Source organism: Mustela putorius, unplaced genomic scaffold, assembly GCF_011764305.1.
Source record: "Mustela putorius furo isolate JIRA1106 unplaced genomic scaffold, ASM1176430v1.1 tig00537248_pilon_pilon_pilon, whole genome shotgun sequence".
Lineage (NCBI taxonomy): Eukaryota > Metazoa > Chordata > Mammalia > Carnivora > Mustelidae > Mustela > Mustela putorius.
In genome coordinates this window covers 5,950,509-5,963,157 of record NW_025422387.1, presented here as the reverse complement: position 1 = coordinate 5,963,157, position 12,649 = coordinate 5,950,509, and the positions used below count along the sequence as shown (strand labels likewise).

The following is a 12,649-nucleotide window of genomic DNA, read 5'->3' as shown; positions in this document are numbered from 1 at the left end:
AGACCATCAACACGTAGACATCAACTAATAGGCAGATGCAAAAGAGCTCGTAAAAACCCCTAAACTTAGAAACTCTAAGGGTAACACTTGCATCCCCCTCCCTCTCCAGGAGCTTTGTACTCTTCTTGCTCAATAAACTTTGCTTTGCTGCCCACCACTCTTCATCTGGTCTACCTCTTCATTCTTCGAAGTAGCATGACCAAAAACTGCAGGCACTAAGGGGACACAAAATCCTTTAACAATAAGCCTCACAAATAAGTTCCCTCACTTACTAAAACCACCACCTGTACGTCCAGATTGGTCTGCCTCTTCAGTCTTTCCTTACCCTCTGTGTACAGGGGCCAGTTTGCAAACTAACACATGAAGTGCTTTGTAGCAATAGGTTAAAAACTGCACTTTTAGTATGTTCCAGGCTTGTGAGCTTTAAGCATTTTACATGTAGTTCATTTCATCCTCAGGAAACTATGAGGTAAGTAGTATCTCCATTATCAGAAAACAGAGGCACAGAGAGGTTAATTAAGTTGCCCAGAATTACACTGCTAGGAAATGTTGGAGCTGGGATTCGAACCCAGAGTCCACTTTCATAGTTTTTACACAAGAAAAATTGGAGTACAGAGTAATACACAAGTCCCTTCTAGAGCACCCCCCTTTATGCATTGTTAAATGCAGAACAAACCAGTTGGGTTCATTTATTCATTTATCAAATACTTATTGACGCTTACTATGTACGTCACTATTTCAGGTGCAGGGGATGCAATAGTGTACCAAACAGACCAAAACCCAGCCTTCTTGACATTCACATGAATGGGGAAACAAATAGCAAAAGTAAGCTAAATAATAAAAGAATCATAAGGAAAAAGGAGGGAAATAAGGATGACAGAGGGGAGTGGAGTGGGTTGAATTTAAAATATTGTGATCCAGGGAATGCTTCACTGAAAAGGTGAACTCAGAAAAAACCCAAGGCTTCTAGAACCCAAGATCTAGCCCCACTTCGCGCACACTTTACGCATGCGCAGCACTCACAGTCCCTATGCTCGGGCGCCCTCTAGTGTCTCTTCGACCGCGGCGGGACAGCAAGACCGGAAGTGCGGCGGCCTCCCTTCACCCTCCCCTTCCGGCTAACTTCCGCTTACCCCGCCCGGACCGCCGGACCGGAAGCGCCGAGCTCGAACCCCGTCCTCCTCGTCTAGCTTGAAACCGGGGCGCCGTCAAGATGCCGGTAGGGGAACCAGTTCGCGGTGTGGGAAGATGGCGAGAACTGGGCGGGGAAGAGCGGCGAGAAATCGTGCATGAGCTGAGAGAAGGGGGCCGAGGAGGGCAAAGAAAAAGCGGGGCCTGGGAAGGGAAGAAGCGAGAAAAGGGGGCCGGTCGCTGTAGGATTGAGCCGGCCGGGGGGGTGTCGGGCAGGGGGGACGGGGCCGCGGCAGAGTGGGCCAGAGGCCCCGAATGTGCAGAGGAGGCTGTCTCGGCCCCTCTCGCCCCCTTCGCTCCAGGGCCGACCCCTTCTCTCGCTCTTTCTGTACTCCCTGACTCCGGCAGGATCCCCAAAGGTTCACTAAAGCTGAGAAGCGAAGGGCTGTGCTTTTTATTTTTCATTTCTCAAGTCTAGGGTCCGGCTTCTTTTTCTCCTTCCGGCAGGCCCACTTCCTCTTCAGCCCTAGGGGGCGGGTCCCTCCCGCTGCTTTCACTGTCATACCCACTTCCCGGACTCCTCCTCTGTCGCCCGGCAGTGGTGGCCACCCTTAGCTGCCGGGTGTGGGGCCGTCAGAGCAGACGCAGAGTCCGCTCCTGGTTTCCAAGTGTTTCTGTTTTCGTGTGCCTCTAGGGTAGGAGTAAAATTGATAGTGGTCTGGTTGTCCTTCATTTCTGACAGCCAGTCTGGTGGCTGTCACTATCGCCATCATGGTCTCCATTTTGCAGATGAGGAAAAGAGGTTCAATAACGTGATTACTCACACAAAAAAAACATTACTGAGCGCCTGCTGCATGCCAAGTACTGTTACAGCAGTGAATAAGGCCAACACATCCCTATACTCAAGGAGTTTACCTTTTAATTAACGGGGAGACAAACATGTAAATGTAAATAAAGAAAGAGATTTGGGCGCCTGGGTGGCTCAGTGGGTTAAGCCGCTGCCTTCGGCTCAGGTCATGATCTCAGAGTCCTGGGATCGAGTCCCGCATCGGGCTCTCTGCTCAGTGGAGAGCCTGCTTCCCTCTCTCTCTCTGCCTGCCTCTCCATCTACTTGTGATTTCTCTCTGTCAAATAAATAAATAAATAAAATCTTTTAGAAAAAAGAAAGAGATTTGTTTGTGGTTATTTATTTATTTATTTATTTGTCAGAGAGAGAGAGAGGGAGGGAGTGCACAAGCAGGCAGAGGGGCAGGCAGAGGCAGAGAGAGAAGCAGGCTCCCTGCTGAGCAAGGAGCCTGATGCGGGACTCCCTCCATCCCAGGACCCTGGGATCATGACCTGAGCTGAAATCAAGAGTCTGAACCACCCAGGCTCCCAGAAGATAGTTTCAGATAGTGGCAAATGCGATGGAGAAAATAGATGGATAACAAGACAGCTGGCGAAGGGGTGGGCGCAGGCTGCTTTATATGAAGCATTCTTGTGACAAAAAGGAACAAGCCCTAGAGATACTTACTTGATGAATGCTGTCGGTACCGTTCAGTTCCTGCTGTGTGCCAGACAGGCCCTGAGCTGTATACACACTGCATGTGAATTATCCCATTTAATCCTCACAGTGACCCTGTGAAGTAGATACTTATGGTTCCCATTTTGCAGAGGAGGAAATTGAGGCTCAGGGAAGTATAGTAACTTACCCAACAGTACTTGTGGTAGGGAAAGCCAAATTTGCTAGACTTTAAAAAAGTCCTGGGCTCATTCCTGGACTTCCCTGTGATTTCTTGCTTAATACCTGCCTCTTCCATTAGCTTGAAGGTTAGCGATCATACTGGTCTTGCATACCATTCTATCACCATGCCTTGCACAGAGGAGGTGCTTGCTAATCGTTCGGTGGGTGAATGAGTATGTGAATATATATGTATATGAATATATGAAAGAAGCACAGATATGCTTCATGTGTTACTAAAAGCCAGACATCTTATAAAAAGCAGAACTAGGAATCAGCATACAAATTGCTCTCATAAATGTGATTTCTCCTGCTCCTTTAACTTCTACCTACCCACTGAGAGCAGTAGATATCTCTTCATTTTATAAATTTGGAAACAGGCTAAGAGAAGAGAAGTGAGTCTTGGTCAAACACAGCCAGGAAGTAGCAAAACTGAAAATCTAGTGCTTGGGTTCTGGTGCAGCAATAGCTAGGGGGGCGGTATACCCCTGATCAATATGGTGTCTGCCTATTTTTGTAGCATAAATAACTCCCACCAGTTACCAAAGTGATGTCACTAAACATGGAATTGGAAGATGCACAGTAGCACACCCCTACATAGTATTTTTGGCACAAAGATACAAATAAGCAACCTTAAGATCATAAATGACGTGAAATAATTTTTTTAAATAGGAAATAATGAATTTTGAGTATTTATTACCATGCTTTCAATATAATCTACTTAGTTGCAAGTTTATACAATTTAATTTTTAGTAATGGTTGCATTTGACAACCAGCTTGCCTCAAAATTTGTCAAAATTCCTCAAAATTTGGGGCACCTGCCTGGCTCAGGTGGAAGAACATGCAACTCTTGATCTCAGGGCTGTTGAGTTTGAGCCCCACGTGGGGTGTAGAGGCTACTTAAATAAATAAAAATATTCTAAAAATTGCTCAAGGGCACCTGGATGGCTCACTTGGCTAAGTGACTGCCTTCAGCGTCTGGTCATGATCCTGGAGTCCTGGGATTGAGTCCCAATTTGGGCTTCCTCTTCAGCAGGGAGTCTGCTTTGCCCTCTTGCCCTCTTCCCTCTCAGCTCTCACTCTCACATAAATAAAATCTTTTTAAAAAATTGTTCTAGGGCGCCTGGGTGGCTCAGTGGGTTAAGCCGCTGCCTTCGGCTCAGGTCATGATCTCAGGGTCCTGGGATCGAGTCCCGCATCGGGCTCTCTGCTCAGCAGGGAGTCTGCTTCCTCTTCTCTCTCTCTCTGCCTGCCTCTCTGCCTACTTGTGATCTCTCTCTGTCAAATAAATAAATAAAATCTTTTAAAAAAAAAAAATTGTTTTAGAGGTGCCTGGGTGGCTCAGTCAGTTAGGCTTCTGCCTTCAACTCCAGTCATGATCTCAGGGTCCTGGGCTTGAGCCCCACATTGGGCTCCCTGCTTGGTAAGGAGCCTACTTCTCCCTCTCCCCCTGCTGCTCCCCCCTTGCTTGTAATCGCTCACTCTTGCTCTCTCTCAAATAAATAAAATTTTTAAAAATAAATAAATAAACATTTAAAAATAACTCAAAATTTAGCATTTTGTTTTCATGAGCCAGTAAGAGCCAGCTCCAGCATATCTCTGCTATCATCCTTTTTTCCTCCTCTCCTAGTTAATCTTGGGTGGGTTCCTCATATTTCCTTTGGAGAAATGTTACTTGTCTGCCCCACTGACATTTGTTCTCTTGGTCTCCGTCTTCTTACCTGGCTCGCCACTACAGGCTTACCACTCATCGCTCATGGATCCGGACACCAAACTCATTGGAAACATGGCGCTGTTGCCTATCAGAAGTCAGTTCAAAGGACCCGCCCCCCGAGAGAGTAAGTTGAAACTACGTTCCACTATTTTCAGATTTTCGTAGGAAACATCCAACAACTCTCTGACATTATCAAATCAGGCAAATTCTTAGCTCAGTCCTCTGTCTCCAACTGCTCTTGTATTTTCTGTTTGCTTGGTAGATACACATTCTAGACTTTTCAAGAGCATGAGTATATGTTGTATCTAGTAAGAAAATGTATTATTGCTCCTGCGATCTCCTGGGTATTTGTTGAGAGGGAAGAGGAAATGTGCTTAATTCTCAACACTGTTCTGTCATCACTCTCAGTTCTTACAAAGTGCTTAATGCTGCTACTTCTGTAGAACACCATGTCCCCATCCTTCTTCTGTCATAAAGCTGGAGGGGGAAAAAAAAAATTAACACCTTCCCCCATCTATACCTACTTCCTTTATTCATTTTTCAGGATCTTCATTTTCACAGTACCTCGATCTTAAATCAAGTGTCCTATATAACATTACACATTCTTTCTCTTGCTTTTTTCAATTTTATATCTTTGCTTTCTTTTTTGGTACTTTCTCTTTTCTCGAACCATTTCTTACGCTTTATAAAGCCCCATTCTTTTTAGACTCTTCTGACACATTCTTTTTTTTTTTTTTTTTTTTTAAAGATTTTATTTATTTATTTGTCAGAGAGAGAGCGAGCGAGAGCGAGCACAGGCAGACAGAGTGGAAGGCAGAGTCAGAGGGAGAAGCAGGCTCCCTGCAGAGCAAGGAGCCCGATGTGGGACTCGATCCCAGGACGCTGGGATCATGACCTGAGCCGAAGGCAGCTGCTTAACCAACTGAGCCACCCAGGCGTCCCTCTTCTGACACATTCTTAAATGTTCTGCCAACAATGTAATTTGTATTATATTAGATGTGGTTTTCCTTCACCCAGAAAGCATCTGCACTGAGTTCCATTCAAGGTTTTCAGGACCATGGTTTTCATTGCCAATTTTGTACTGGCCCCATCTTCATTCCCCTGCCAGACTATTTGACGTGACCTCTTTTTAATTTTGTTCTCAGCATTAGTCGAAAGCTCAGTAAAGTAAATAAATTTGGTGCGTCACCACTATTCTTACTTGATTCGGAAGGGAAGGAAAAGGAACAGATGGGGGAAAAAGACCAAAAAGAAAAATACTCATCTAAACGAATGATAGCGCAAAGAAGGAATAAAAAATCAATATTGGGGGGCGCCTGGGTGGCTCAGTGGGTTAAGCCGCTGCCTTCGGCTTAGGTCATGATCTCAGGGTCCTGGGATCGAGTCCCGCATCGGGCTCTCTGCTCTGCAGGAAGCCTGCTTCCTCCTCTCCCTCTCTCTGCCGGCCTGTCTGCCTGCTTGTGATTCTGTCTGTTAAATAAATAAATAAAATCTTTAAAAAAAAAATCAATATTGGTCCAGATTCCTTGAGAACTCTTTTAGATCTGTACAGAATACCATGTAGCATATCAGAAAGTGCAACTGACCAAGGATGGGGTAGATCTAATTACCACCTCTGCAACAATTCATGGGCCCTTGAGGGAGAACAGGACCCCAGGAAACCAGATCTTAATGGTTTCTGTAGACAGGGAATGAATCCCTAGGGCGTGGGATTAGAACAGAACTGCAATCATGAAGGAGTACAAGCCTGTGCTGTGAGCTGAATAATTGTCAGCATTAATTAAATTCATTTATATACATTCATCAGACACCTTTTTAACACCTTTGTGTGCCCAACACCCTTCTAGGTTCCAAATCTTGTAGCCCACCCACCCCCCCTCACATGGTTACGTTTAGAAGAACTAGCTGGTTTTGTACACACTGAGTCTTCTGAGGAAGTGTCTTTTCTGCAGATAAAAAAATTGAAAGAACAGGAGTCTAGAGTTAGAATTCTGTTGAAATTCTTTAGCAGGGGAACGAGCAGGGTTAAAGACAGCTGAATCAGAACACTAAACCTCCAGGATTACTTTGTGTTTCTGCTGTATGAGAGGGTTAGCAGTCATGGTCTAGAAATATAAATAACTCTCTGGAGGGGAAAAAAAAAAAAAACCTGTCTCTGCATTGCTGCAACCGCCTGCCGGATATCAAGACCCTGGGATTTTGACCTTTTTAAAGTAAGAAAAGGAAAACAAAAAACTGCCCAAGAAATTGTATAATGAGATCTGTCTCTGTTGCAACAGTATTTCTGGCTTTTCTCAGTCTCTAGCCACCTAGAACAGCTTGTACAAGTATATTTTAAGTCACAGTTTTCATAAAAAGAAAGACGTATGTGTGAACCCAGTGTGTTCCTAAATGACAATTGAGACTTCTTTTTCCCCTGAAACTGCAGTATGTTAATTCATATAAAATTACATTGAGTACTTCTTATTTTTAAACAACAGTTTATCAAAGTTAGTCTGTCTCACTCTATTTTTATAAATGCATTGAGAGATGTCTGGAATGATGTTCACCAAATGTTAGTAGTAGTTATTTCTAGGTAGTGAGATTTAGAGTGACAATAAAATATTTTTCTTTACTGATTAATTTGTTTCTAATGAGTATACTTTTTATAAAAACAGTAAAGCTACCAGAATAAACCATGGGCTTATTTTTCTAGAAATTGTTTCTAAAGACCTTATGTTTCAATGGCTTTGTTTTATTTCACTCAACTCCAAGACTTTTGAACATTGAGCTGGGGTTTTTTCTCTACAGCTTTGTCAAGTGTTATTTTTACACTTAGCTAATGTTCTCTGCCTTCCTCCCCTTATGTTCTATTTAGCAAAAGATACAGATATTGTGGATGAAGCCATCTATTACTTCAAGGCCAATGTCTTCTTCAAAAACTATGAGATTAAGGTAAAATACAGAGCTTTTAATATTTAATTTAGTTTTCTGATGGGGATAATAACCTCCCTGGCAATCAGGGTTGTTCTGAGGAGTAAATAAAATTGAATGAGTTTGTATAACCTTAAAAACCCAGAATAGGGGGGGAAACACACACACACACACACCCAGAATAGTGCTTAATATTAGACTCTGTATCAGTATTAGTTTCTCATTTTTCCTCCACAGTCTATACCATGGGTCAGCAAACTGGATAACCTGAGGGCCAAATCTGGCCCACCGTCTCTTTTTCTAAATAAAGTTTTATTGGAACACAGCCACATTCATTTTTTAATATATTATCTATGGCTGCTTTCATGCTACAGCAGCTGGATTGAATAGTTGTGACAAAGACTCTGTTGTCCACAAAACCTAAAATATTTAATGTTTGTTCTTCCCTAGAGGAAGTTTGCCAACCCATGATTTAGATGTTTTTATTCATACAACATTAAAGAAGCACCTACTGTGTGGCAGTCCAGAACTAAAAAATTCTGCATTGTAGTTGTTATTTTTATATACTTTTGTGTCCTGGACCTGAGATGGAGAAATAAAAGTTCAGTGATCCTGACCCTTCCCTCAATTACCTTTTGTTCCTTTCTGCTCTTCTTTCGAGGAATGAGGTCAAAAGGAAGTTTAGAAGCAGGGTGGCAGAAAAGGAGAGGGGGAAATGGAAAAAAAAGAACTTTTCTGAGTTCTTCCTATGAGCAAGTTACAGGAATGTCAACAACTTTTCTTGATAATTTTCTAGAATACGGAACTTCAATCTCTGCTTGCCAAACTTTGACCTTTTGGAATCAAACAGGGTGTGAAATCTTTTTTGTAGGCTTTCTGGCTACAAGTTGTAGTCTAAACATCCTATGATATATCATATCCTATGATCCTATGATCACAGTGTTTTTTTGTATTTATTGCTTGGTCTAAGTGTGATGTTTGTAGTAGGTGTAAATAAATGTAATTTTGCCACGTATCATTCTCTCCTGAATGTCATATGCTCTTAAAAATAGGGGCAGGTATAGTTTGGGTTCTTTTTCAACTGTAAAATCTGTGTAAAATCTGACCCGAAGTTTGTGCCACTTTTGCTCAAGTCTTCACATTTTCATTTTGGTTAGATCCAGAAGTGGGCTCTTGGAGCTTTCAAGAACAAGATACACAGGAAGTATCTGCTTCCTCCTCTAGAGTCAGGAATGCTTTTATTCTCGACAGAGATCCTGAAGTGAAAGGGTTTTAAAAATTAGCCAGCCAAGGGACGCCTGGGTGGCTCAGTTGGTTAAGCAGCTGCCTTCAGCTCAGGTCATGATGCCAGCATCCTGGGATCGAGTCCCACATCGGGCTCCTTGCTCTGCAGGGAGCCTGCTTCTCCCTCTGACTCTGCCTTCCACTCTGTCTCCCTATGCTCGCTCTCGCTCGCTCTCTCTCTGACAAATAAATAAATAAAATCTTAAAAAAAAAAAAAAAAAAATTAGCCAGCCATATGGTGCACTTCAGGCTTTCCAGGCAGCTGTGAAACTCTCCTTCCTCCCTGAGGGAGGGGCTGCCGGCACAGCTCCCTGGGACCCAGAGGCAGGGCAGCTCCACAGCTCCTGCAATTTGCAGGAGGTGGCTCCCTCCCCCGGAGCAGATAGAAAGGTGGCTTGGGAAGACTGCCTTTGGCGAATGGGAGCTGTTGACGCTATAGAAACTACACTTGCACAGTTTTCGGTTGATCCTCAAAAGACAAAGCCCGAATTCATTTCTTGCACGTGATAGGTAACGTTTTGATCAGGACTCTTTTTTAACTTTTGTTCCTCCCACCTCCCCCTGCCCCATTCCCTGCAGAATGAAGCTGATAGAACCTTGATATATATAACTCTCTACATTTCCGAGTGTCTAAAGAAACTCCAAAAGGTAATTAAACTTGGATGATTGTCTACCAGAAAAATGCAGTACTAATACATGTTCACCCTCCTAGCTATCTGGACTCGTTGAGACTTTAAGGGCAAGTAGATAATAGTTCCTTCCCCTTAGAGCATGGACATAAGAGGAAAATCTGAATGTGGGTTCTAAACTTGTAGTTTAGTTGACTAATTAGAACATAAGGGGCTGGTGCGTTAAGGCTTTGCATGTATCTTCCCAAGAAAGAAATCTTTCTCAACCCCAATTTAAGAACTCTGAGCCTAGAATATAATTCAAGGGTTCATGAGCTTGAGTAGGAAAAAGATTACGTCTTTCTTTTCACTAAACTTGTAACAGATTTAGCATTTAATTATTAATGTAGGCAACAACCCACAGTAGAATCAGCTATACCTGTGACTTTTTCTCCAGTAGAAGTCACCGCATTTTCCCTTTTCTTTAAATTTTATTTTAATTTTTCATTTGACAGAGAGAGCAAGCACAAGTAGGGGGAGTGGGAGAGGGAGAAGCAGGCTCCCCGCCCCCACAGCATTTTCATATTACATTTAGAGTTGACGATATTTTGAAATTTCATTTTTACTCATTTCAGATAGTAGTTATTAGGCCCATGGCCTGGATCTTGTCATTTAGTGCATTAATAAAGAAGCACATTCATTCATTTAAAACATTATTCTGGGGACATATGGGGGGCTCAGTTAAACATCTGCCTTTGGCTCAGGTCATGATCCCAGGGTCCTGGGATCAAGTCCTGCATCAGGCTCTTTACTCTTCACGGACCCTGCTTCTCCCTCTGCCGGCTGCTCCCCCTGCTTGTGCTTGTTCTCTCTCTCTGACGAATAAATGAATAAAATCTTTTAAATAAATAAATAATAAATAAATAAACAAAACATTATTCTGAGGAGTCCACAGGCTTCCCTGGATTTCAGAAGGGTACCCGAATATAGTAGTAATCCCAGAGATATCTACTTAGACTTAAAAAATTACAAATTCGATGTTATTATCTTTTTTTCTATAAAGTATGTATATGTGTATAATTTTTTTTAGTGCAACTCCAAAAGCCAAGGTGAAAAGGAAATGTATACGCTGGGAATCACTAATTTTCCCATTCCTGGAGAGCCTGGTTTTCCACTTAATGCGATTTATGCCAAACCGGCAAACAAACAGGAAGATGGTAAGAACAGGGTTTCTACCTCCCTCTCGATGGAACAAGATTTCCTTCATTTGACTTTTTAGCCGCCCCCGACCCCCACCACTGTCCTTGTCTTGATTGATGTATAGGTCGAGAGCGGACTCCTTAGTACGGATATGATTTTATGAATCACTCTCACAGAAGATTCTTGGCAACAGGTGTAACCCATAGAGAATCTTTTGAACCAAAATAGTTATAAAACCATTGGGACTGTCATTTCTATTTCTTAATCCTGTTTGAATGTGTAGAAGTGTATTGCCAGTGTCATTGTGCAGACCAGTGACCAGCCCAGGAGGGAGGCATTCTCAAGATGTTCTTTATTGTTCTGCCTGCTCCTTATTGTAGAGGTGATGAGGGCCTACTTACAGCAGTTGAGACAAGAGACTGGACTGAGACTTTGTGAGAAAGTTTTTGACCCTCAGAATGATAAACCTAGCAAGGTAAGACCCTCGCTTTTATCTATTTAGTTGATAAATAACCTTTTCTCATGTAGCTACTATTAAACAAACTGAGGCTTTCCATGGCCAGAATATTTTGAGTTTCTGCATTGCAGTGTTAACTCCGAATATGTGCTTAGTACATGGTAGGGATTCAGTGAGTCACACTGCGCAGTGAATCGCATATAATAAACATTTTTGGTTGTATGTTTTTACATTAAGGCATTGTAAACCCATAGGGTATATTTTTTTGTGTGAGATATCTTGAATATATTAACATTTTTTTGTCGTCATAATTTTGACTGACATGTGAGTCAGAAAGACATGTTTTTACATGTGTTTTCAAGAAGTTTATAAGGGATGACGGGCCAAGATTAAATGTAGTTATTACATAAATTTCTATTCTGACCTTACCTTGAACTTGCACTGTGATTGACCACCACTGTTCATTCTGTTTTATCCCCTCCTATTAGTGGTGGACTTGCTTTGTGAAGAGACAGTTCATGAACAAGAGTCTTTCAGGACCTGGACAGTGAAAAGAGCCTGGACAGACACTTTCCACAGCCGTGAGCAGCATTTTACAGCAAGATGTACACAGTTCTTTGCCTTTATTTGATAAAATTTTATACAGAAGAGAGAAGAGAGCAAAGTGAAGAAAAGTGTCTTCACTCGAAGAGCTCTTTATCAAGAATTTGGGTGGGGGAGGGAAGAATTGGTTGTTAAAGGGTGATTTGAACTTTCTGTAGTATTAAGCTGGTGCTTAATAAAAATTAAGTAAGAATAAAGAAATTTCTAACATTCCATGTCAAAAAAATTTATTGCTCATCTTTGACATTCACTTAAAATTTTTTTGAGATACTATTCACCCTCTTAAAGTGTACAATTCAGAAGTGCCTTTGTGGCTCAGTCAGTTAAGCGTCTGACTCTTTTTTTTTTTAAAGATTTTATTTATTTATTTGACAGAGAGAAATCACAAGTAGACTGAGAGGCAGGCAGAGAGAGAGAGAGGGAAGCAGACTCCCTGCTGAGCAGAAAGCCCGATGCGGGACTCGATCCCAGGACCCTGAGATCATGACCTGAGCCGAAGGCAGCGGCTTAACCCACTGAGCCACCCAGGCGCCCAAGCGTCTGACTCTTGATCTCAACTCAAGTCTTGATCTCAGCATCATGAGTTCAAGCCCCACATTGGGCTCCATGCTGAGTGTGGAGCCTACTTCAATACATACATACGTACATACATACATACATACATACAATTCAATGGCAGTTACCCCTCCCCCATTCTTTACCTCTTCCCCTGACTACCGCCACCCCCGACTCCCTCAACCTCCAGCGACCGCTGATCTACTTTCTGTCTCTATGGATTTGCCCAGAAAAGGCAAATTTCACATAATAGGGTCATATAATATGTAGTCTTTGTGTCTCATTTCTTTCACTTAGAATGAAGTTTTCAAGATTCATCCATGTTACTACACTAAGAGTTCTCCATTCCTTTCCTTCTTTCTTTTTCTTTATTGTGGTAAAACATACATAACATTACCATTTTAACCATTTTTTTTTTTAAGATTTTATCTGACGGAGATCACAAGTAGGCAGAGAGAGAGAGG

At 42.4% G+C, this 12,649-nt stretch overlaps 1 protein-coding gene across 2 annotated transcripts; it reads left to right on the top strand.

Annotated features, from left to right (window-relative positions):
* Positions 1 to 1,078: 1,078 nt before the first annotated feature.
* Positions 1,079 to 11,840, top strand: ARPC3 (actin related protein 2/3 complex subunit 3). Of its 2 annotated transcripts, XM_004753223.3 has the most exons (7): positions 1,080 to 1,219; positions 4,590 to 4,689; positions 7,423 to 7,499; positions 9,342 to 9,410; positions 10,461 to 10,587; positions 10,951 to 11,045; positions 11,516 to 11,840. In XM_004753223.3, the coding sequence occupies exons 1-7, from the start codon at positions 1,214 to 1,216 to the stop codon at positions 11,576 to 11,578; spliced, it is 537 nt and encodes a 178-aa protein (XP_004753280.1). In that variant the 5' UTR covers positions 1,080 to 1,213; the 3' UTR covers positions 11,579 to 11,840. The 2 variants fall into 2 exon arrangements, with proteins under 2 accessions (XP_044929537.1, XP_004753280.1); XM_045073602.1 differs by lacking the exon at positions 9,342 to 9,410 and having other exon boundaries at positions 1,079 to 1,219.
* Positions 11,841 to 12,649: the final 809 nt, after the last annotated feature.